The sequence below is a fragment of the Microtus pennsylvanicus genome, chromosome X (assembly GCF_037038515.1).
Source record: "Microtus pennsylvanicus isolate mMicPen1 chromosome X, mMicPen1.hap1, whole genome shotgun sequence".
NCBI lineage: Eukaryota > Metazoa > Chordata > Mammalia > Rodentia > Cricetidae > Microtus > Microtus pennsylvanicus.
The window spans coordinates 113,638,255-113,664,772 of record NC_134601.1 but is presented as its reverse complement, the minus strand read 5'-3'; the positions used below and the strand labels follow the sequence as shown (position 1 = coordinate 113,664,772).

The window sequence follows — 26,518 nt, the reverse complement described above, 5'->3', positions numbered from 1 at the left end:
ACTGAAACAATAAGGATAGCACTTACCTCTGCAGAAACATACAGGCCACCTTCAGATTTCTTGGGTGTATGTGGAAATACTGCCCAGAGATCGCACCTGTTTGGTCCTTATTTACCTAAAATTTATATATTATATATATAGTCTGTAAAGTATTGAGCTCATCCACATCATTTATTCCATCTGAATCGAATTCCCAAAGCACAATTAAATCACCTTCTTAATAACTTCATTTTCAGTTCACTGATACATCAAAATTTTTGTCATCTTTGAGCCTAGAAAGTAGTATACCTACCCTCTTTTGTAGTGGTTCTCAGCCTTCCTAATGATGCGACCCTTTAATGCAGTTCCTCATGTTTTGGTGACCAACCATAAAATTATTTTTGTTGCTACTCCATAACTGTAATTTTGCTACTGTTATGAACCATGATATAAATATCTGATATTCAGGATGTCTGATATGTGAGCCCTATGAACGGGTCATTCGACCAAAGGGGTCATGACCCACAGGTTGAGAACCACTGCTCTATTGAGTGTCATCTGCTTGAAGACCCACCACAAACATGCCTGCCGCTGCTTCCTGAACACAAAACACAGGTAAATGATCTAGTTCTGGTTTCTAGCTTAGACTCTGTCCGCGTGGTAATGCAGAGAAGTAGGTACTGTCTTTTATTTTTATTAAAATCTTTATGTGTGACATAACATAGACACTTGGAAGGATTAAGGAATTTCCCTAATATCATGTAGCTAGTGGGTTGTAAACTGGGGTTCAGTCCCAAATTTTTCATCAGTCTTATATGATTGCCCTTCTATGAGAACAAAAGTCCAATTCTGTGGCTCAGAAATGAATGCAGATTATTTCAGTGACTTTCCACTCACAGTTTTCCATTCTTACCTATGGTGGGTAAGAATCTAAGATGGCTGCCAAGATCTATGCTCCTGGCGTATAATTAGCAATGCTTGAGTGTAGTTGAGATCAGAAGATACAATGAATTCTACTTCTATATGCCTAGATTTTGTTCTTTGACAAAAGTGAAGGGATTTTTTTTCAAATATGTTTAAAACCCTTTATCATTCGACTTAAATCATAGAAAAGAAGAAATTATCTCTGGTGAACTTAACCTTGTAAGCCATTTTTAAATGTCTCAAAGAAGATGAAATCTGTTGACTGGGTAAAAGCCAGACAGCTTATCTCACTGTATCCTATGAAGTGCTCCATGTAATCAGGACCTGAGGGCAACTCTTGGGAGCTAACAATAATACTTGGATAACAAGAAGAAAGAAAATGAAAAGCTCAGTAATATAGCCACGTGGAAATGAATTCTACCAATGACCTAAATGAACATGAAGCAAATTCTGTGTCTTAAGCCATCTTTTGGATATTTAACCCTGTTGACATCTGACAGGCTTGCAAAGCCATCATCTGCAGAGTAAGAACTGGGTCTAGTATCTGGATTCCTAGCTCACAGAAACTGGGAAATAATAAGTGTGTTATTTTAAGCATCTGAGCTTGTGGTGATTTGTATCAATCCCAAGTATATGACCAATTTAAATTTAAATCCAGACCAAATCAAAGAACTTGAAAATTTTTAAATAAACCAAAAAAGAGACCAGTAATCAAGAGAGAATAATTTTGAAAACATTTCTTTTGGTCATTTAAATTTAAATGTAGAATACTATATTTCCACCTCTAACATTATTTTATAAGAGCTGGCATGTCATGGGAGGACAAATTACTTTATTGAGCATCAAGATTTATGGGGGTTTGCTTTGACTATGCCTGTAGCGCTGTCAGCTTGTCAGGTTGTTTGACCTTTTAGGATCCGCAAGGGTCATTTAGGAAGACTGAACAAAAACTCTTCAGTTATGTTTATTGAAAGTCTATGACCATGAGGATTTCAACAATTAGAAGCCTTAGTGACAGAGTAGATGCTATCAATAATTGTCAGGACCTATACATTCCAGTGTAAGAATTTAGAAGGAAGTTGATTTGATTGCTGTGAGTTGTGAATTAGTATTTTTAACTCACAAGGTCTTAGGGGTTATTACTTCTCTGTTTTCAGGAGCTACAGTGTAACATGCTTAATGTTTGTGATGCTAAGGTTACAACCCCAAGTAAATTACCAGAAACACTACTCCAAGCTGTGGAATCCATAAGCATTGTATTTGACCTTTAATTCACATAGCATATTCTCTGTGATTGTTGAGTATATGAATGGCTTTAATGTCAGCATGATTGTGGTCAGGATAGATTCATTTAATCTTGTTGAGCTTTTCTCTCCACTACCATATTTTGAAACATAAAGAAATTACAAAAGAGTTTGGGGGCTTTAGAGGAATGAGTTTACAAGTCTTTTATTTACTTGTATATGTAGTTGATTTCTTTTTTTTCCCAGCAGATTAATTTTTATTACTTTATAAATAACACCAATCAAAATTTTCACTTCCTCCCCTCCTCCCACTTCCCTCGCCCTTCCCACTCACTCTTCCTCCCTCCCCCTCCAGTCCTAGGAGAGGGCAGGGTACCCTGCCCTGTGGGAAGTCCAAGGCCCTCCCCCCTCCATCCAGGCTTAGGAAGGTATGCATACAAAGAGAATAGGATCCCAAAAAGCCAGTACATGCAGTAGAGACAATTCCCAGTGCCATTATCATTGGCTTCTCAGTCTGCCCCAATTGTCAGCCACATTCAGAGTCCGGTTTGATCCCATGCTCGTTAAGTCCCAGTCCAACTGGATTTGGTGAGCTCCCATTAGCTCAGGCACACTGTCTCAGTGGGTGGACCAACCCCTAGTGGTCCTGACTTCCTTGCTCATATTCTCCCTCCTTCTGCTCTTCAACTGGACCTTGAGAGCTCAGTCCGGTGCTCTGATGTGGGTCTCTGTCTCCATCTGTTGCTGGAGGAAGGTTCTATGGAGATACTCAAGAAAGTCATCAGTCTGACTATGGGACAAGGCCAGTTCAGGCACCTTCTTCTCCACGGATCAGGGTCCCCGTGGACACCTGGGAACCCTTCTGGAGCCAAGCCTTTGCCAACCCCAAAATGGCTCCCTTAATTAAGATATCTTCTTCCCTGCCCCCATATTCGTCCTTCCTCCATCTCAACCATCCCACTCCCCTAAGCTCTCCCAACCCTCACATTCTCCCTTCTCTCTCCCCCTCTCCCCTTCCCTCACTCCACCCGCACCCCCATGCTCCCAACTTTTGCCCGGCAATCTGTATGTTTTTCTTTGGGTTCACCTTATTACTTAGCTTCTCTAGGATCGTAAACTATTGGCTCAATGTCCTTTGTTTATGGCTAGAATCCACTAATGAGTGAATAGATACCATATTCATCTTTTTGGGTCTGGGTTATCTCACTCGGGATAGAGTTTTCTATTTCCATCCATTTCCATGCAAAATTCAAGATGTCATTGTTTTTTACGGCTAAGTAGTACTCTAATGTGTAGATGTGCCATACTTTCTTTATCCATTCTTCCATTTCTGAAGAAATTTGAAACAGTCCTTTCTGGACATAGATATAATTTTGACATCACATTGAAATTTATTATTCTATTACATTAGTTTTTAAGTTAAAATTGTCTTTCAATTGTCTTTACTCGTATAAATAAATTCTTCCAGTGTTATGAAACATGTATATGAAATAAAACTTTTAAATCCCAGTTTAAATTTTATTCCTAAACTTTATTCTTTCAGAGTTATCCATGGTTAATTGTACCTTATATATTAATGATGTACTACTATAAGTAGAAGTATAGAATTTCTAGCTCAGGGCCCAGTAAAGTTACTCAGTGGGTAAAGATGGTTTCCAGAAAGCCTGACAAATTGATCTTGAGCCATGGTGGAAAAAAAATACAAACTTCCAAAAGTTGTCCTCTGAATTCCACATGCTTTTACCATGGTATACAAATGTGTGTGTGTTTGTGTTTGTGTGTGTGCATGTACTCATATACTTACAAATAAATGTAATAAAAAATTTCACCTTCAACAAAGATGTCAAGCACTTGGACATTAAATATTATATTTATATTTCCAAATGAAATTTACCATTTAGACTTCTCACAATTATTTGAATCAGTGTATATTTTATACAAATTTCATAGCAAAATAATAGATGCTAGCAAGATTTATACTCAATTATTTTAATAGCCAAACAAAATAGTAAAATAAATGTATACTCCATTCTCTAAACTGTTATAAATGAAAAATGTTTATATCAGTAATTAGCATTTCCCTCTTTTCTGTGTATCTGAAAGTAAACCTGAGTTATTTAAATTATGGGTGTATTAAATCATATACTTCACATGTATGCCATTTGTTAATTTCTTTTTTTGGGGGTGGGGGGTGGGGAGTGGGTTTCCAGACAAGGTTTCTCTGTGTAGCCCTAGCTATCCTGGAACTAGTTCTGTAGATTAGGCTGGCCTCAAACTCACAGAGATCCTCCTGAGTGCTGGGATTAAAGGCGTGTGCCACCACCTCCCGGTTTTCACTATGTTTTTAATTGAGTTATCTAACATACATCTAATGCAGACAAAACAATACAAAGGGAAGTTAATTGGACACGAGTTAGTAACTAATAATCAAAGTAAACACAATAATTAAGAATTCAGATCATTCTGCCAAATCAGTAGCCATGACTTGTTTTTAGCCTAATTCTTATATCCGTTCAGCTGGCTATAATAATATCTACTACTTCAGGAAGTTAGAACAATAAATGAAAATGAACATGAAGTAGTTTTCATTGTGCCAAACATTTGTAGGTACTCTGCAAATAATTTCTGCTAGCAATAATATTAGATAATAATTGCAGTGTATCTCCCTATGGTTACCGTTTTTTTTCTAAAATACAATCTTGGGTAGTTTTAAATATGATTGAGTTTTAAACTAGTAGTGTAAACCTGATGTGGTGGTTTACAACTGCATTACAAGCACTATGGAGGCTGACACAGAAGAGAGGATTCATTTTAGCTCACAGTTCCGGTTACAGTCCATCATTGCGGGCAAAGTCACAGCAGCTAGGGCTTGATGGAGCTGGTAATAGCGGATCCATAATTGGAAACAGTAATGAATGCATACATGTCATTGTTCAGCTAGTTCTCTCTGTTTCTTACAATCCAAGATTCTCTGCCCAGGCAATAATCCTACCCATAAAGGGTATATCATCCTACTTCAATTAATTAATCAAGATAATCCCCCACAAACACACCTTAGGCCAGTATCCTAGGTGACTCTAGATTGTCAAGTTGGCAATTAACACTAACCATCACTTATGAGTAGATGTTTATAAGGGTAAATACTTTCATTGTATCCTGAGACCTTAATATCAGAAAGAAGGCGAATAATAAGCTTTCTATGATTGTTATGTAGCTAGACTGGCCAGTGTAATTATTGTTTATTATAACATGGTCATGGAATTAAGAATAGTGTGTTATTTCATCTCATGTGTAAGGACTGAGGACTTTGCAGGTAAGAAAAACAATAGATAAGACAAGTAAGTATTTGTTTATTATCTTTGGATATTAGCTATATTGGACTGTTTTAAATATAATTATCATATATATTATAAACTTTATAAGGCTGTCTTCATTGCATCATTTAACTTTTTATTTGAAGAAATACAGTCTCAAAGATATAATTTGCTTACAAAGTCATTGTCAGTGGGGTAATTACAAACATCTATCCTCATATCGGGTTCGTATTTTTCCTCTGGGTATTGGTGTTAGGTGACTAATGTCTGTCTTTAGGAGCTGATAACCACAATTAAAGTGCAGTCTTGAAAAACAGATGCAAAAATCAGGAGTCTCATTACAGAAGCAAATTTAGCCTGACAATTTCTGTAGCGGAGGGAAGCAGAGCCCAGTGAGACAGACTGAATCACCTCCTTCATGGAAAACTAATGCAGTCACTGTAGAACAAGTAAAACGTAGCAGAGATGGAGTATTATACCTTGCTTCCCACAAAACAGTAACTCCTTCAGTAAAGAAGAAAACTGCTTATTTGATTATAATGCTCATTCAGATAAGGTAAGGATATATTTGCAGTGATCAGATGTGAGCAGTAGGTAAGCAGGGTACAGGGAAAAGTTAAAAATTACTGGAATATAAATGTTCCCTAGCTCAGAAGGGTTCGAAATGAAGGTTAATTTCTGACTGGTGACCGAAGGGTGAAGAAACAGATTGAGCTTGTTGCAAGTTTCACCTGATGGAAGTAGGAAGTTCTATACAAAGGTAAACTTGATCCAGAAAGTCATGAAAAATGCAAAAAGAATTATCCAAACAAGTGATGCATCTTTCAAATGCGTCATTTTCTTTAAGTTTTCTGATCATTAAATAAAAGAACCCAGATTTTAATATTATTTAGAATGTAGTTAAATATAATTTGAATTAAATTAAACCTCAATATCAAGAGTTTCTCAGATTATCAAAATTATTAGTTAATAATTTAGATGTGATGCATCAAATGATATAAATAATACATTAACTATAACTTGGATTAGTCACTGGACATATAGTTAATATATCCTTAACTTTAAAAATATAGATACCTTTGTGTATTATGTGTTCCTAGTGACCTTTTGTATAAGAATTTTAAAAAATGAAATGCCAGTTGACATGTCCTCAACTTTATGTTTCCCTCCTTAAAAAGTTATACTAGAGGCTGGACAGATGGCTCAGTGAATCAGAGTGAGTTTTGTTTCCAGTACGCACACTGCCTAGTTCTCAATCACCTATAAGCCAGATCTAGAGCCAGCTGATGGCTCTGAGGGACCGGCACTAATTTTCACACAAACATGTACTAGAAAATAAAACTCTCCAGAATCATAGTAAGTGGTGACTTGTATGTTACTACAACATGTGTTTACCGTAACTTTTCTTTTGCTCTTCCAGTGTAAAACTCTTTCTGGAGTGTGTGACCACATCATATCCCTGTCATCAGATCCTCTGGTTTCACAGTCGGCTCACCTGGAAGTGATTCAGCTGGCAAACATTAAACCGAGTGAAGGGCTGGTAAGGGATACCATGTTTATCAAAGCCATCATCCATCAGCACACAGCAAAAGATGTGGGCAAGAAGGCAGCCTCGGAATAGAGAAGTCTAGGAATTTCCACAGATCCTCACCCTCCTCTCCTTTTCATTTCCTGTAGAGGTCAAGGTAGAAGAGGGTGGCATTGAAACCACTTTTAAAAGACAAACCAAGAAAAAGAGAGAAAAGGAAATGAGAATTCTGAATTATCCTATTTGGTTGAGTAATCATTGATTGCATTCTTTTACCAATTAAAATTCCTGATCTTAAGGACATTTAAGAGTTTTGCAACAAGCACAGTGTTACCTGTCATTCAAGTAGGTGTTTTCTGGGTTTGTTTTACAATGATTTATCCTGGTTGTAATAGATCTTCCTTCCCCTTGAGTAAGTAATTAGAGAAAACTCACATATTTTGTTTGTGGGTCCATGTGTAGTGCATGTGTGTTTGTGTATGTGTTTATGTGTGTCTGGGCAGGCATGGCTATGTATTCACATGTGGGGCCTGGATTTAATATGGAATGCCCTCCTTAGTTATTCTCTCCTTTACTGAGACAAGATTAGCTTACTAAACCTAAAGCTTAATAGACTGACCAGCTCACTAGCCAGCAGGTAGCCCAATACTTCCTATCTCTTCCAGCTCTGGGGTTACAGGCAAGTTTCACCATGTTTGGCATTTTGTGTGGGTGTTGGGAACTCGAACTCAGGTCTTTATAGTTACTTATCAAGCTCTTTACCCATTGAGCCATCTCTCCAGACATTATAATGTATATGAATTGCATCTCTGCCATTTTTCACATCTCTTGTTAGAAGAATTGAATGAGCAACTGGATAGTGCTAGCACTAGGTTAATATTCATGAAATGCATTGATATATTTTGATAATGTTAGTAGTTTGTTCAACTGGTTAAAAACATCTTGATTATAAGTTTAATTCAAAGGAGAGCTTTTTAAATATAACTGTAGAAAGCAATTATATAAAATTGATATGAATGAGAAAGGCACAGACACACTAAGCAGAAACTGGCTGGTAAGCATTACCACTTATTAAATGTTAATTTCATCCTTTGGTGTTATAAACTTTCTACCCCATAGATAACGATGTTCTGGAAAATAGAAATCTTGGAAGCAAACATATTCTTAATGATCTCTGAGGAAATTTTAACTTTTTATGTGCTTTTTTTCACACACATGTATGTGTTTGTATAGTTATGTTTGTAACTATTTGGGGGAGAAAGCCTTTATTAACCACCAGTGATATTTAGTTTGAAGCCATTCATGCAATCTATACAGTAACTTCTTTCCTGCTAGTTGACAAATTGATTCTGGGTGTCCATCGTTTCTAGATTTTTTGCTTGTTTGTTTATTTGTTTTAGTTTGGATTTTTTGATTTTATAAATGATTTCTTAAAAAGATGAAAATCAAGTATAGCATCCTGGTTACACAATATCATACTAAGTTATAAGTACTATATCTAAGTTTGCTACAGTTTGTTTATAAGCTTATTTCTAATATGTATAGGTTTATATGGAGAAACCTTTATGATTTAGAATTCTCATTACCGCATTTTCCCCTTTAAAGTTTACTTTCTGTGGCCTCAACTAACATCATTAATTGCAGTCCTAAAATATTAAATGGAAATTTCAGAGACAATTTAGATTGCATACTATTCTGAATAGTGTGATTAAAATTTCATACCAACCCATCTAGGACATGAGTAATCCAGCTTAGCCGAACTATATATGATACCCACTCACTAACTACTTAATAGCTATTGAGGTTATTAAATTGACAGTCATAATACTGCAAGAGCTTGTGCTTAATCAACTCATATTCAACTTACAAACAGCCCCAACGTTCATTTATGTTGCTAAGACACCAGAAAATGATTCCTATAGCCAATAAACTGAAAATACATGATACTTTGCGCATTATTTCAGCATATAATCATGATTTTTATATTACTAATAGTTATTTTTATCTCATTTTATTTATAAATAAAAATTCATTATTATGGTTGTGTAAGAAAAACAGTACACACATATAGACATACTATGTTTGATAGGATCCATACCCTCAGATATGTCATAGACTTTTTGAACATATGAATAGGTCTCTTCTTCCTGAATGTCTGTGCTCCTTTTGGTATCTTTACCAAAGTAATTTTGTTTTTGAAGATAAAACACCCTCAAATATTTAATACTAATACTTTCCCTTCTCCATCTCCTCTTTCAGTTATAGTCAGTGAAAGATCTTAGCATAATGGGTGCAGTAGAAAATTAGGAACTAATGCATTATATTAGTTTAGAATTTGTGAATCTGGATTAAAAATATTTACATAAAATATGAGAGCAGTCTTAGGGATGTGGGAGAATAAATTTAACTTCTGTGGCCTTGATTTTGTCACAGAGAAAATATAGGGGCAGGAGTAGATCATCTTTAGATGTTCTGTGAGTTTTATGACTCTGTGATTCTAATAGTAGTGTTTGAAGAAAAGCACCTATTTTTCCCTTTAATTAGCACTAAAATCACGGGAACACTAAACATGTGAAGTGAGCTAAAACTCACTTTACTTTATTGTTCATGAACTTTATGAACAATTTGTTTTCTCTATGAACATACAGCCCTGGAGAAATTGTTTTAAAGTGAGGTCGGTCTGTATCTTCTTTTTAGAATGGACATAAATTTAAAGTAGCAATAACCAAAAATTTAAATAGGTTGGAAAATGTCAGAGAAAAGGAAAAAAATAGAAATTAGGATAAGTATTAGAAGTACTTTCTTTTTGCCTTTTATTTTCCTCACAACATATAGAATAAGTATTAATTTTCTCATTTTGCAAGTAAGAAGATAACCAAAAATTTTACTGATTGTCTTTCATTAAATAATAACCAGTAGAGGCAGGACATAAATCTAAACAAAACGTATCTGGCAAATACTTTTTCATTATCTTATATTCCAAATTTGGAATAGCTAAAGGGGGATAAAGGCAGCTTAAGAGAATAATCTTAAATTTGAGTTTGAATTTTCCTTAAAGAACCTCATTTTTAAAGGACAGTGGACAATACTTCAACTGAGTTGCTGTTTCACAGGGAGAGAAATAAAAACCTAAAATATTGAGTATTAATTGAAAGAATTAAAGGTGAACTTTCTTATGAGTCTCATCAAGTTTGCAGAAGATTAGAGGCTTTACATGACTTACTTAAGATGCTTTTTTAAATGCACTCATAACCTTCATAGGTCATGTTTAAAATAGATCAGTTTGAGAATTTGACCAGCATTCAGTAAGTGCTTAACCATGTGATATGTCTAAAAGGCAAATACGGGGAGAGACTGCAAACACGTGTGCCTAGTTGTAATTAAGCCATGGCCATGTGATTTGCCTTTAAAAAACGATTAGCAGAAAATTAAAAGATGTGGAAATGAGATCTATTAGAGCATTTAAAAGCTGAGTAATAGATAAGAGATTATGAGTTGAATAGAGGGTAGGGGCCTCAAGGCGTCATTCTGGAAGCATGGCTTCAGGCTTCTTCCTCTTGTGAGGTGCTTGAGCTACCTCCAAACTTGTAAAACTGCCTTATTGTACCATCTTGACTGTAAGGCTGCTCTGACTCCTACTACATAACTGGCATTTGGAGATGAAGTGAAACAAACATCATTTTAGCTAGCAAACTGAGCATGGGAAAGGGAGCTGTTAAGTCAACTCCAGAATTAATTGTTGCCCAAAAGGAAAAAAAAAATAAGAAAGATGGTTTTCACGCCTTTAAACCCAGCACTTGGGAGGCAGAGGCAGGCGGATCTCTGTGAGTTCGAGACCAGCCTGGTCTACAAGAGCTAGTTCCAGGACAGGCTCCAAAACCACAGAGAAACCCTGTCTCGAAAAAACCAAAAAAAAAAAAAAAAGAAATATAAGGCAAATATTCATTGTATTTCCAGAAAAACAATGTTATTTGAATGATATTTGGCGCTTTCTCAGAGAGAAGCAATAATGAGGTGTATTTTCTGTGAACTCTTCATCATTGAAAAGATGATTAATTAAATTCATCCAAACAATTTGCTTCTCTTTCTTTTGTTGATTTACTTTTGGGCATTTTTTTTTCTAATTGGTACTACTAAAGAGAGATTAAAGGATAAATAAATCTATTTCTATTATTAAAAGCAGTTGTTGCAAATAATTTATTGATTAGAAATAATACATAAATAATCTTTATTCATGTGCCATTTTAAAATCGTTCTTTCTAACCCTTGGTTCATGATTATGAAATAACTTCAGAGTTGAACTCTATGTATATATCTATACCCAATCCTAATCAGGATCTCACTGTTCCGGTCTGTTTTGGAACTCAATATGTAGACCAGGCTGACCTCTGTCTTCCCAATACTGGAACTGAAGGCTTGTACAACCATTCTCTTTATATAAATATTTAATTAATAATTTTCTAGTTTCTGCCATAATTACACATAGATATTTATTCCTGAATCATAGATTATTCCCATAATTTTTTTCATCCCAGGATTTGATTTTCTTTTCAGAACACTTTTATTAGTATACTAGATTTTCTTTGTGACCATAACCTTTCTAGTATCATTTAAAACTCTTCTTAAATACCAGTAATCATAATCAATACACCCAATATTGAAAGATTTGTGGAAAGTAAAATAATCAACCTCTACTTATCATTATTGGAGAAAATGACTTTGGAATACATTTGTAAACTATCCAGTGTCAAACCTAGATACACTTTCCAACTCCATTACGCATACTACATATGTGCTAAGGTTATTTTTAGACCTTTAGACTGGATTTCAACAGCTAGGAGTGTAGGTCAATGGTAGAGAGTTTCTATCATGAGTGAGGCCTGTGGCTTGATCCCTGGGATCACCAAAAATTAATATAGATTAATTAATGATTTTCTGCTTTAATTTTTACAATATCCAAGCGTTATGTTTTAATAAGAAAAGTGCATTAACTCTGCTGGAAATAACTCCAAAAGTTTGAGGTTCAGTGATTGAGAGGGTATCTGGATTCAGATATGACACCTGACTTTACCACCTTAGACTTACTCTCCAGGCATTCTGCCCTTTAGTTTTCTTAACTCTAAAACAGTGTCAATCGAATTACACCACAAAGACTTGTGTCAAATAGATGTAAGATACTTAAAACAGGCCCAGGCAGATTATAATAGCTACTAGTGATGATGGAAATAGGTTGGTGGATAGATGGATGGGTGGATGGATGTCTAGATGATAGATAGATAGATAGATAGATAGATAGATAGATAGATAGATAGATAGATAGATAGATAGATAATTATGGATGAGGATTGTGTTCTAGTTGAAATAATGTTTTCTTTATTTTGCTGCCAGTTCCCACTTTATTTACTTACAACCTTTTAATGGAAAACTTTAAAAGAAAGTGTAGTATTTACCTCTTACAAATACTATTTAAGATCTTTTATTGATTTGATAATATCTTTTAAATAGCTAGGGTAGAAGTGTCGGTATCAATCATTCTCTCCTAAGATTTTTAATATTATAATATTTACTTTCCAAGAAATAATGGGATATATATTAACTCAAAAGTGTGTATGTCATACACCCTCACCAGCATCACATTAAATAATACCATATTATTATAGCCAAAGCTCAATATAGCCAATTTGTCAGTTAATTTCCATGTATACTTCTACTTGGGCTATTATTTACTATTCTATTAAACTGTGAACTTCCATTTAAAACTAGAGTTTACTGATAAACAGCCTTCTTTTAAAACTACATTCATTTCATTTCCCATTTAGAGATCCAGGCTCAACAATTTTGTAGAACTATTACACTTTTTATATATGATACTTTGAAATGACTTTTTAGAATAAAAGAACTACCTAGTCATTTCTTGGTCCTTCCATACAGTTAACTATTCTGCTTCATTTTTCTTTTTCTTCCTCTCACTGAAATATGTCTGTTGCTTCACGTTTTCTGATTCTGTCTTTTTCTTAGGGTATGTATATTAAATCCACATATGATGGCCTCCATGTAATCACTGGAACCACAGAAAATGTAAGTACTAAAACATTTCCAATTTGAGTATTTATGTGTTTCACATGATTGAGGTTAAATGTTGGTCCCAAGAACACATCTAAAAATATTTACTAAATTAGTAGATTCTGGATGCATTGGAATTTCACTCATTTTATTTACTCTAGAATAGTGGCTTAGAGAAATTCCGATGCTTTCCTTTTTAAGCCAGAGAATTATCTTTGTTAAGTACTTTCTGGTTCATGCCAGGTTATTGTGACAACTAAAATAATCTACTTCCATCATCAATTAGTTGAGTTATCTTAAGAAACTTCAGTGACGTGAGAAATGTCCCATCAGTCAGGCTGTTGGATACTGGCAGCATAATTCAGCTCCATGAAATAGAGGCGTAGCTGAATGGTTTTAACAGTGAGATTCGTCCATTAGTCTACTTTGAGAGCTTGCTAGAAATTTAAATTCAAAGGTCCTATCACAGACCCAGAATCCTAGGAACATCCTTTCTTTATGAAAAGATTCTAACAGGTGTTCTGACTATAAATTGGAAAAGATTATCATAACATACTAGGTTGTAAAATTCAAATGAGCAAAGATAGTGGCACACAAAAGTGTCTAGCTATGCTCTAAAAAGAGAAATATAAATGCATTAAATCAATCATTAACATGATTAGCATAATAGAAATTGAATAATAAAAAGTCATTAATTAGCCCATATTTCTCTTTTCTTTCATAAACAGGTTAGGAACTTTGGTTTTGTTCTTATTTTCTTTTAGAGATTCAGACAAATTGAATGTTTATGCTGTGTTTCTTTAAAGAATACTATGGTGGAATTAAGTTAATTTCAGTTGTCATTTATATCAGTATTTTATCAATATTTTCTTCTTTGAAATCACCATTTTCTGTAGTTAATTCACCTATTAACTCTAATTATTATTGATTTAACTTCTTTTCTTGGTTTCTTGTTGAAAATGAAACATCAGTGAAAATCAGTAAAATGTGCGTTGTGAACTCTTTCATATTTGAGCTTGAGTAGGACGTTAAGCACTACATGTTTGCCACCCTTCTCTGACTTCCGTGCACTCGTTAGATCATTCCCGCACTCCCTGCTCATTTAACAAGCCCACTGCGTCTGTGCTGTGATCCAGGCAAGGCACTGAGCATTGGAAGGATATAGATGATAAACTAGTTTTGTTTTCCTTGAGAAGTACAAAGTATGTAGGGCTCAACTATGTGAGCAAGGGTTACTATTTACTTGATACCTGAAGGAAAAAAATGTAATAAGTATTGTCAAGTAAGCCAGAGAAGAAATCACAGAAATGGTGCTTTTGTACTGTGTCATGAAGAACTGGTAGGAATGGCTCTCCCTCCGTTATCAAACATTTGTGAATGTAACAGCTGAGTACTGTGCTTCATACACTTTACTTACTTGGTGAAACATGGTAAATGGCTAAATGAGAAAAGGAACGTTTGAATCTGGTGTAGTTCATAGTTCATCCTGTGATTCTTCTTTTCTCTTGATAATATCATATTATTTTGTTACCTATATAATTTGTAATTCGGAGTTCTAGTTCTGTGTTTAATCTTAGTAAAGCTGGTCACTAGAGTGGGTAAGTTATATTTTTATCTGCTGTGCCATCTTATAAAAAAAGATTAGTTTTGAGCCAATGGCACAAGTGACCGGATCTATTGCACTATGCGTTCTAATCCGTTCAGAACTGTTATATGGCTCTGGTCTGATTGCTAATATTGCCACGACCTAAAGATATTTTCAGATCACTGATATTTTTTAGGATAGTGTTCATATCTCAGATTAACCTACCTCCATAACAGTATTTTTAGTTCATTCAATAATATACTTTTTAAATATAATCTTGAATTTTAGCCTATGACAAATTTTTGTAGAATAAAACTTTTGTTCCAGTGAGGTAATATAGTATGGAGTCTTTTATGTTTTCAAAATAATTTAAAATTGGAAATGAATTTTTGAAAAGTAGCTGCTCTAAGGACATGGCTAAGTCTGTGCTAGAGTACAAATATGAGGGCCTGACTTTGGACCTCATAGGCAGATAGCACAGAGAGCCTCTGTAACAGCAGAGCTGGGGAGCAGACAGGTAGATCTCTGGGGCTTGCTGACCCATCAGTATAGCTAATCCATGAGCTCTACTTCACTTAGAGAAGCTGACTCCAAAAGTAAGGGGTGGAGTCACCAAGAGGACTCTGCAGGTAAAGGTGTTTGCTGCTGCACCTGACAACCTGAGCTGGAGCCCTAGAACCAATGCAGTAAATAAAGAGAACTGACACTTATGGTTTTCTGCTGAATTCCATAGCCATGGCATGGCCTGTGGATGCCCTCCCTCTCCCCTACTACACACATACTAAATAAATGCAAAAATAAAAGTTTTAAAGGGCGTGTAAAATGGATCAGTGGGTAAAGGCACTTGGTATACAGCATGATGATCAGTTTCCTGTCCCTGGAAGCTACATAGTAGAAGGAAATAACTCACTCCCCAAATCTGTTCTCTGATTGCTACACATGCCACCAAGACACATGCTTGCCCTTATACAAATGAAATAAATAAATATATTTTAGGAAGGAAGAATAAGGTGGTGAAGCAATTTGACATCAACTACCTGATGTCCACCTGTGGCCTAGATACACACACATACAAACAAACACAAACATAAAACAAAAACACAGAATAACCCAAAATGACTTTTAAAGAACATTCCATCCCTGGGACTCAAAAGTAGTGTTTTATTCTCTGGATTCTGTCACCATATTATTTTTCTTTTCTGTTTTTAATAGATACCACTGAGTAATATCAGAGTACAAGCAAATAATTTTAATAGATTAATATGTCTTATTATTCTATATAGACAGTACACAAGGGTGTATTGCCATGTGAAGATTTCTGAATTGTTAATAGGTAGTAACTAGAAAATAAGACTATAAAATCTATTTATAAGACCTGGAGGAAAAAAAATTCTATCACAAATCTCATTTAGTTTCTTTTATACATCTTAATACTTACAAATACTAAATTGCTATGTTGGTTTTATTTATTTTTAATTTCATATTAAAAAATAAGGTATTTGAAATTACGTATTATAGACATGTTGATATTTTGTTTTATTTAGTGTAGTTTGCCAACCAATCGTATTATAGTATATGAAACGGAACAGCATGCTCTTGAAATTAGACATGTGGAGAGAATGTTAAATAAAACAGTCTTGACCTAAGTGCTGCTTGTGTTTGAATTTTCTGTTCTGTGTTATTTAGGGTTGATTTTATTAATAGTGAAATAAATTAGCAAATTGATTATCTGACTTCAAAGTTTAATGATAATTATATGCATATACTTGAAAATAATGATTTGTTTACATTACTGAGGTTTATTTATATTAAATGGGAAGGACACAAGTAAAAACTCAGAATATTGTGAAATATACATATATATATTGCATTTTTTATTGAAAATATTTTTTCATACAGTATATTCTGATCACCATTTCCCTCCCTCATCTCCTCTCAGATCCTACCCACGTTTGCAACTCCATACCTTCTGTTTCTCTCTTAGAGCTTTTTATTTCTTCTATATTTTTTAATTTGCCTGTTTGAAATATATTTTCAATCAAGTAGTAGTATTTAGCAGGGTTTTCTAGACTAAGTTTGCCAAGCTTAGTAACAATTATTATTGTCCTTTAATGCTTTCAGAAAGATGTTATTGTTTTCCAATATAGATAATCTCTGTATGACTTTCTTTTTTGTTTCAAGACAGGGTTTCTCTGTAGCTTTTGGAGCCTGTCCTGGAACTAGCTCTTGTAGACCAGGCTGGCCTTGAAATCACAGAGATCCGCCTGCCTCTGCCTCCCAAATGCTGGGATTAAAGGTGTGCTCCACCACCGCCCAGCTGACTTTCATTTATATTGTCAGAATGCAAACTGTATGTTAGCTATGAGTAAACACATTATATATATAATAATTACTTAAAAGTTATGATTTTATTTTTAAATCTAATTAAAGAGGTAGATTGCTGTGATGTTCCCAGAGAAAGAAAAAAGCTGATAAACCTTGTGTTATCATTTCTTTTATGTTAAATTCAGTCACCTGCAGATCGATGCAAGAAAATCCATGCTGGGGATGAAGTGATTCAAGTTAATCATCAGACTGTGGTATGTATAATTACCTTAAGAGTCAGTGGGAGAAGCTAATTTAAAGATTTGCGAAAACTTTAAAATGATACCAGTGAAATTAAAGGCCAGTATTTTATAAAAGATAAATGAAGAACTTTAAAAAACGTAACTGAGTAATTACTCTTCCAAATTGTTTTATGGAATGTAAGACATGGATTTTTGAAAAATGAGGGTATATTGTGCTTATAAATTTAACATTTTCTGGTATAACTTAAAATTTTTTCATTTTTATAAATTTTTGAATTAGCTACTAGATAAAGTTAATGGTTATATATGCATTTATCTGTTGTAACATTGACTTATTCATTAATATGTAGAGAATTTGGTCATAATTTAAATGCACATTTTAATAAAAATTATAATCCTCAGTAGCTGATTTGGCTCTTAGTTTTCCAAGAGGTTTAGTTCTAAAAATAATATACTAAATTTAATATGTTCACAAAGCTTTCTTGCTCGATGAGGCTCACCGATCTGTTGAGAGAAATATGAGTGCTAGTGATATTTAATGCCTATCTCAGATGTGATAGATTTTCAAAGATGTAGAAATACATAGTATTGATTGCTGTTTATTTTATATGCCTCAAATGGTGCTCTTTATTCGCCCTCTTTGGCAAACATTAGGTCTGTTGCCAAAATTTGAAAATAAAATATTCTTAGATTATCATTTTAATAATCCTTTTTGAAAATATGGAAATTTAAGAAATAAATATCCTGCATATAGTTTAGTAACGTTAGAGTGGGTAATTCTTTCTTGTTCATACCATTGAGCTAAATTTGCTTCTATGGGCCCTAAAGAAAGAAGAAAATTTGGGAAGACTGTTTTTTCTTGAGGGACGTTTAGAACGGCTCCAAATGATCATGAAAGTTAAAAATGTTTCTCAGTGAGTTCATTATCTACCTGATATAAAAGTGGATAGACTCTTTTAAAAATGTGATGCGTTAGTGTGTGGCTGGTACTGAACAACAGAGTTCTGGGAATGCACAAGGGCTTTCTGCCAATGACATCATTTTCTCATTAGAGCAAAAGGCCTGATGACATCATTTTCTCATTAGAAAAATAATTCTTTCCACTTGTCCTTTTGGAAATTTCTGGATCCATAGTGTGAGAATTTGGGCAAGGGGATAAAGCAACCAACTATTCCAGTACATCAGTAGCTTTTCCTTCTGTTCTGTTCATATTGCTTCCTTCTCTGCAAGAGATTTTAACATGTAGACCCCATTGCATATTTTCGACATGAGTTTCTACTTGATCAAATTAAAGTTGCAAGTTAGTCTCTAGTGCAAAGGAAGATTGTTTAAAGAGTACTCTTTATGGAACAGATCTGACATTCATAAAATAAATATCAAAGTCTAAAAGTTTATAGATGAACTAATAAAATCTGCACGAATTGGTGACATTTAAATGCTGAGGATGTGCATACACATTTTCATCACTAGAATAATTTAAAATTTTTGAAAACTGTATAAAATAAGGATTGGGGAAACTTAGTTCTGGTTTTTGCTCTGAATTGTAATCATGGCTTTAAGTGGCTAATATTACTAGAGTAGCTTACCTTTTCTAGAAACATTAACTGTAAATGAAATTTTAATATATAACTGTAAACACAAATATCATGTCACGGTAGTTTTCTGTAGTTTTAAAATCTTTCTACTGCAGGTAATATTGTACAATATAAAAATCTACTCATTTTCTTTATTTAAATTTCATTGAAAAACTATTTTAAATATTCCCATGAGGGTCAATGAAAGATGAATTAATAACAGGAAGTTTTGAATGCCATTGTTTTATTTTTATTTGTTTATTTTTGATTTTTTGGGCCAGGGTTTCTCTGTTTATTTTTGGAACCTGTTTTGGAACTCATTCTTTAGACCAGGCTGGCCTCGAACTCCCAGAGATCTACCTGCCTTTGCCTCCCAAGAGATGGGATTAAGCACCACCACTGCCTGGCCCGAATGCCATTGTTTTAAATGGCTGATATGGTTCATATACTCAATAGCAGTTGACTTTTTTACCTGTCTTACCTCTTCATGTCCAATAGATAATGTATGATTTTCCTATGTTCTTTTATTTAAATATATATATATATATAGTTACTTAAACGAAACTTGAAGTTACATGTCCATTTTCATGTTGCTATATTCTCCATTATAAGCTTCTAAACTTTTCACATCAACATACTTCTGTGGCTGAAAAACTGGTTTCCAGATAGGAAGAAGAAAAAAAATTATGAACATCCAAGCAAAGCAGAATGATTCCTATTCATGTCTTCCTTGCCAGTGAAGATCAACTCATCAAAGGCTGCTGAAAACACCCCAGATTCATTCATTCATTCATTCATTCATTCATTCATTCATTCTCTCTCTCCTCTCTCCTCTCTCTCTTCTCTCTCTCTCTTCTCTCTCCTCTCTTCTTTCTCTCCCTCTCTCTCCCTACCTCCCCCCTCCTCTCTCTCTCATTCCCTCCATCTTTCTACCACCTTGGCATAATTTGAACCAGCAACTCTGCCCTCATGATGGAGTTTAAACATGTTTTGTACTGATGAAACTGTAGTGATTTTTAAAAAACATCTGGGCCTACCCATAACGAATCTGCTATATTACAGGTTAGTTTTTGTGTGTGAGAGAAAGTGTTCTGAGTATTTTATTTATACTAAAAGCAGACACTTTCTTCTTAGGCATATCATTTCAAAGAAGGGCATATGTATGGTGATTGAGTATGGCTTTTGGAAAAGTTCCCTCTATTTTGTGTTAACATTAAAACATATCCATTGTGATTGTGAAAGGTTTTCTAGCACTTCTTGAATATTTTGGTAAACATGGTCAAATAGATTTGGTTATAAAAACTACCTAAACAGATTAACCAGGGTGAGATGTCAAGAAGATAGACTGCACAAGTAGTGTTGTTAGATCACTGATTACTGAGAGATGGAAGATAAGCATTATATGGTAGTGTCTTTTTTTTACTTTCAAGATGGTGAATATTACTGAGTAAGACCTGGAAATCATAGTGAAGGGGATGAGGGAAGAGAACAGACTGAAGGATTTAACTTGGGAACTTCATTCTAATTCTGGCTGTACCTCTCTGATTCTCAACATAGCTTCTCATTTCTGACTGTGGCCTCAACTTTTTGTTCTTCAAGCCTAAAATAAGAGCTCATTGTTGAAAGGGGGAGAAGTCAACATAATCAGAATATATTAATGTTCATTCCCTTTTGTCCCTTTGAGCTCTAATCTTTTTCCTGGATATCGTTTAGTGCCATATATATCAAGATTCTGTTTAACATTAAATATATTTCCCCCCAGTTTTCTAGATAAATTTTGTCCTATATTTTTGGCTTTCCTTTCTAATTCTTTTGCTCTCCTTCACTATGTGCATTTCTGCTCACTTAGCTATTTCTCCTCCATTCTTACCTTGTTCAGTTATCATTATTCTTCCCTATTCTATTTTCCCTTTTCAAGGGAAAAGTTATTTATGTTATAATCCCTTAAACTCAAAATATTGAAAACTGAGACCTCAAATAGCAGCATTTCCTCTATTTCCCATATATTATTCATATAGTCACAAGGTGTTACTAGACTCTAGAAATTAATTATATTGGCAATATGTTTAACATATTAATGAGTAAATGGTTCTTATAATAACCTACAAGAACAATATTGGGGTTCTCCAGAATTGGTATTCTGAAACAAAGCACATGAAATAGTATCTTTTAGAAGGGGAAACTATAAGACATTGAAATTAAACAGTATCACACATTTCAGTTACTCATAATAATGCCTATTGTCTTATATAGTAGTTTATGAGATATTAGGTTTTATGTTATTTTAAATTGAACATCTTCATTAAATTGTGTGCAAACTGGTTTTAATGTATCACTTATTTGACATGAATTGTATTATTTATTTTGCATAATCAACTCATTACTTTATCATCTACCATAATATATTTCATTGTCTTTCTGTTATCAAACTAGAATTCATTCTATTAAATCCTTCTATAAAATAAATTAGTTATGTTAATAAAAGTACTTAATAAAAGTAACTTCCTGTCAACCAATTTCTTTTCTTTGCAGACCTCTGTGTCTTGATTTGTTACTTTCTTATTTACACAGTTCAAAGTAGCTTCACTGTGAAGAGTGTAATTGGTTTCTTAACTGGTTACTGTAACTCATTTTATTATCAAAATACCTTTTAAGTGCCAAGGTGCAGTTAAATATAATCTAGTTTTTAAATGAATCTTTAAATGACAACTTTCAATTGATTGTTTTGTATGCTTAAGATTTATCTATTGCCAGATATTCTTTTATATACTCTAGGTTTTTAGTTCAAATGTGTATTTTATTTGCAAATTGGTATAAGTAACCGCCGTCCTTTCCTACCTTTGAGGAATCTGTCAAATTAACTTCATCTACTCCTTCCTATGAGAACTAGGTGTAGACAATTACTAAATAGCACTAAACTTTCTGGTAAAATTATTACATGTAAGAATAATACTGGAGGATACCATGTCATAGAAAATTTACTAGACAATAACATTAATAGGATATTTATCCCTAGTATTCAGCATCATTAATAAAATTCTGATTAGCATTGGAGCTAAAATTTTATATATTGTTATCCATTGTTTCTTTCTTTCTTTTTTTTTTTTTTTTTTTTTTTTTTGGTTTTTCGAGACAGGGTTTCTCTGTAGCTTTGGTGCCTGTCCTGGAACTAGCTCTTGTAGACCAGGCTGGCCTCGAACTCACAGAGATCCGCCTGCCTCTGCCTCCCGAGTGCTGGGATTAAAGGCATGTGCCACCACCGCCCTGCCCTATCCATCGTTTCTTATTTACTTTTTCTTTTACACTGTCCTGTTCTGAATTTTATTATCTTCATAGTAAGAAAGAAGAGGTTTTTGAAATTAGAATATATGGTGTATACAGTTTACTGTACCCACTGAAAGCTGCTATTGAGTTAGCATTTTTGTGTTGCTTGTCAGAATTTTGATAAAATGAGTTTTAAAGACAATTTCTAAAATGTGGAAATCTTAAAGTAAAACCTTTTATTAATAAATATTTAGAATGCTATCTAGTTAACTATACATGTGCATATATGCACATGGTTTATCTTGTATTGTAATATGAACATATTGCAATATTTAGAAATATTTTTATAGCCACAACTTTGTTGAAGTGTCTGCTTATAAATGGCATCTTAAAAATTATTCAAAGCGGCTATACATTTTTATGTCTGTTACTTTTTTAATACTAAGGTTTGAATTTTTTTGTGTGTGACTTAGGCTCCAATATTGAATTAACCTAATTATTTTTCGAAGTATGGATATTTTTTCAGAATCAATAAGCAAGAAATTTAGATTTTAATATAATGAGGTATTAATTCATTCCGTAACATTGGTAACTTGGAACATTTTCTTTTTTTCTTATTTTAAAATAGATATATTTCCAGTGTATTTTGAAGACTAGAACTGAACTATAGGAAGGACTGGCTGAAACAATAATTTCAAATACATGTACACACAATACATTTGTGAATTTTTTTAACTCATAAAGATATTTTTATAAAATTTATTTTAAATTCTGTATTATTGTGATCTTTTTAAAATATGCAAGTGCTTTTTAAAGGACTAATGTATACTATATAATCAGAGGTTTTTCCCACATTTTTGCCTTGTGCTATGATGTGATTGCCTTCTTCTTTTTTCCCTAGCAATACTTTTCAGAATAAATTAATTTTATAATTTGGAGAAATCAAAGGATATCATGAATGGTGCCGAACTGGAAAAAAAATTGGCTATGATTTAGTTTTTATTGATCATATAAATGAGTACTATGGAGCCTCCAAAATAAACTTTTGACCTTAAGAGACTACATTACCAAATGCCATATTGAAATGGAAAAAGGAAATGACAGCTATGTGTACAAGATACTGACCTATGCCCACAGCTTTGGACTCGCATTGCCAATGCAGAGATGGTAGTGAGACAGAGGGTACACCTAATATCAGTGACTGTTTACAGAAATAGGAATGCTGCATGATTCATTAAAGGGAAAAACCGTGATGATGGCTGTTTCTTCATGTAGATTCCACATGGGTTAATCAAGATGCAAGCCTCAGAACTTCTGATTGACTCATGGATGGACTCTAGGGGGAAAATGTCATTTCTGAGATTGCTGAAATTGCCTTGCTTTATTTCCTCCCTTTAACTATCTTGGCAATAAGAAATTGTTATTGCTTAGAAATTTGCCTTTTAATTACTTAACACTCAGATCAGGACACACATTGTGTATATGTATATGTATAAATTTTAAAGTGTTGTATATATATAATATATATATATAATATATATGTGTATATATATAATATATATAATGGAAATATTAAATATTGACGATATATACATTCAAATGATGAATTAATTCAGCATGTTCTAAGTTTCACATTTAAATTAAGCCACACGGAAACAGAAGCCCTTTAAAAATAGCTACGTGTGCCTTGACATTCACGTTGTACTGAAGAATTGCCTTTTAGCATTTTCGAGGATATGAAATGAAGAGTTATTCAATAAACATAAAACTGGAGACGTTTCCCCTGATGAAAATGAAATATTGAATTGCCATATTCACTTTTTCAAATATTTGTTTTTTATCTTATTTCAAGACTATCTTTTCCAATTATCTGTATAAATATTAATACTAAGGTTTTCTTTTTTTTCTTTTTCTTTTTTTTTCACTTTGTTTTTTATTTATTTATTAAAGATTTTTGCCTCCTCTTAGGATGGATAAAACTTAGAATGTCTCGGTCTGCTCCGAATTACCTTTCAAAGTTATTTTACGGTAGAACTTAAAATCACTTATATAGATTTTGTTAAATCAACATATATAGATTCGTTTATCTTTGGATCATGAATAATTTCTTACTTTTCTTCAAGACATGAATGGTTGTATGAAAGTAAGTTTATAGTATCTCCAAATGCTTAAGATTGTAGGGTTTTCATTCCCATTTTGGGAGAAACTGAGCGAAGTTAATTGTGTGCATGAGTACTGTACACCTAGTTCTAGGATCTTTGAAAGACACAATATGTCAGAGCTTAATACTTCCGAAATGTTACTTACTATGGCATTTCTTCCATGGAGCTTGTTTGGCTAAAAAAAAAATAAGGAAAGGAAAGGAAAGTCACTGGCACAAAATATTCATTGATTACATTCTTAGTAACTTTATAGTAACTCTAAGAAACAGAATATGATAATAAATACCTCAGTTCAAAAATCTTTAGCAAAGGTTGAGAGTGTTTATCTGTAATGCGATCATTTGTGCATTGCCTCTGGCCTCCTCAGTGATTTCATTGAGAAAGGGAGACATCTCAGTGTGGAGTAACTTCTGTAGTCTCTTTGAGGTTCTAAGAAAGGGTATCGTTTATACATTACCACTGGGGAGCTAAGAATGTGAGTATGCACACACATATGTAAGTATTGATAATGAAACTCATTTTTATGAAGGGCAATATTTTTTAAACTATTTTAAGAAATATCCTACTTTCCTACCTGTGGATATAAAGATGATCTCTGTAACTCCACATATGTCCACAAAAAAGGAAAATCTCCAGATTGATATGATAGTTTTAAAAATCTAATATTTATGAATGTTCGTTAAGTTTTACTACTTGGGTCCAAAGAGTAATGTCTGTCACTTCATAATTTGGTTAAATAATTCACCAGGTGTTTGGAAAACCAATAGACATAAAGACAACTTCCCTCTGTGTGCCCAAAGGAATGAAAATCTCTCGCCTCTACTGCACTGACCCAAAGAACCTTGTGTCTCAGTCCAGGCAGCCATTTGTCCAGAATCTCCCAACTTATGTTTCCTCTTACCCAGAAACACCTGCTTCAGCCTGAAAAGTACACTTAAAAGACCCCCTCTACAAGAAACCAGAACTTCTGGCTTCTGACCTTCAGAACCTTAGTGACTTTCTTGGGAATTTTTAATCTTGTGTTACATAAAATACATCTTAATATATGTGTTAAGGTTTGGTTATAAGTTAGTGAGTGATAAAATTAGCCAGTCTTCTTACTTGTCCAATGGGAAGGATAGCATTAGTTCAACAATGTGGGAAAAGTGTTATCTTGAATTAATAAGAAGATATACTATGTAAGACAAATATAATTTTGAAAGGTTATTCTAATTGTAAAATATTTTAGGACAAGTAAGAATTTTGTTCACTGTTCTATTATGTGCCATAATCACATTGTAATTTAAAGGGCAGTATTTTATATTTATTTACAGGGAACATTGTATTGCTTCTTTGAGGGTAAATACTATGTATAATAGCTTTGATATCACATATATTTTTTAGAGGGAAGGTCACTTAACATTTATTTAACATAGCAAACTTCAAGTGCATTTAATAAAAATGTTCATGCTACATTTTGATTTTACATCGATACTAAAGCCATTTTGTAGTTTTAGCATTTTGTTGTCACTGAAACATTTAGTTCTCATAATGTCATCTCATCTCATCAGTCAAATTAACATATACTGAATGTCTATTTTTGGAAAGCATATTATTTTTTGAAGGGATATCTAAACATGAAACTGTTTTTACTCAGAAGCCAGTGTTGTGATGGTAAGCAGAGAAAGATAGCAAGGGAAAATTATACTAATGAGGCGCAGTATTGCAAGATTCATATAAAAAAAAAAAGGACTGTGCTTGTAAGAAGAGGCAATAGGAGTCTGGCGGTGGTGGCGCACACCTTTTATCCCGGCACTCGGAGGCAGAGGCAGGCGGATCTCTCAGTTCAAGGACAGGTTCCAAAGATACAGAGAAACTCTGTCTCAAAAATTTTTTTAAAAAGGAGGCATTATGATGGATATTGCAAGCAAATGAGCCTTTATGAATAGGAGAGATTTTAGATTTTCGAAGTGACAGAAAAAGTTCAAGCAGAGGAACAAGCACTTGAGCAGTGAGACAGCTATAAGCGAACCGTGCTGTTTGGAGGAAAACGTGCTTACTGCTTAACCAACTCTTAATTGTTTGATTTCAAAAGCCTCCAAGTGGCCTGCTTCTTTCTCCTGCCTCCTTATCTTTACCTTGCTCTGTCATCCACCCTCGCTAAACTGTTGAAAGTTGTTCAGACTTACAATTTCTTGCACAGATTTCTTTACCTATTGAATTTCTGTGAGTCTTTCACTCCAAACCCTAAAGATTTCAGTTTAGACTAGTTGGAAACCTTCCCCCAAACCCAAGGATGGAATAGGTTGGATTGCCCCCTTTTTGCAGGATGGGA

At 33.9% G+C, this 26,518-nt stretch overlaps 1 protein-coding gene across 7 annotated transcripts in view; it reads left to right on the top strand.

Moving 5' to 3' along the window:
* Positions 1-26,518, top strand: part of Cnksr2 (connector enhancer of kinase suppressor of Ras 2) — a 207,692-nt gene that overhangs the window by 70,199 nt on the left and 110,975 nt on the right. For all 7 annotated transcript variants that reach the window (XM_075958276.1, XM_075958275.1, XM_075958274.1 and 4 more), the window contains exons 6-8: positions 6,882-7,001; positions 13,008-13,067; positions 17,148-17,216. In XM_075958276.1, coding sequence (XP_075814391.1) covers positions 6,882-7,001; positions 13,008-13,067; positions 17,148-17,216 — 249 coding nt within the window. The remainder of the gene's footprint in view (positions 1-6,881; positions 7,002-13,007; positions 13,068-17,147; positions 17,217-26,518) is intronic.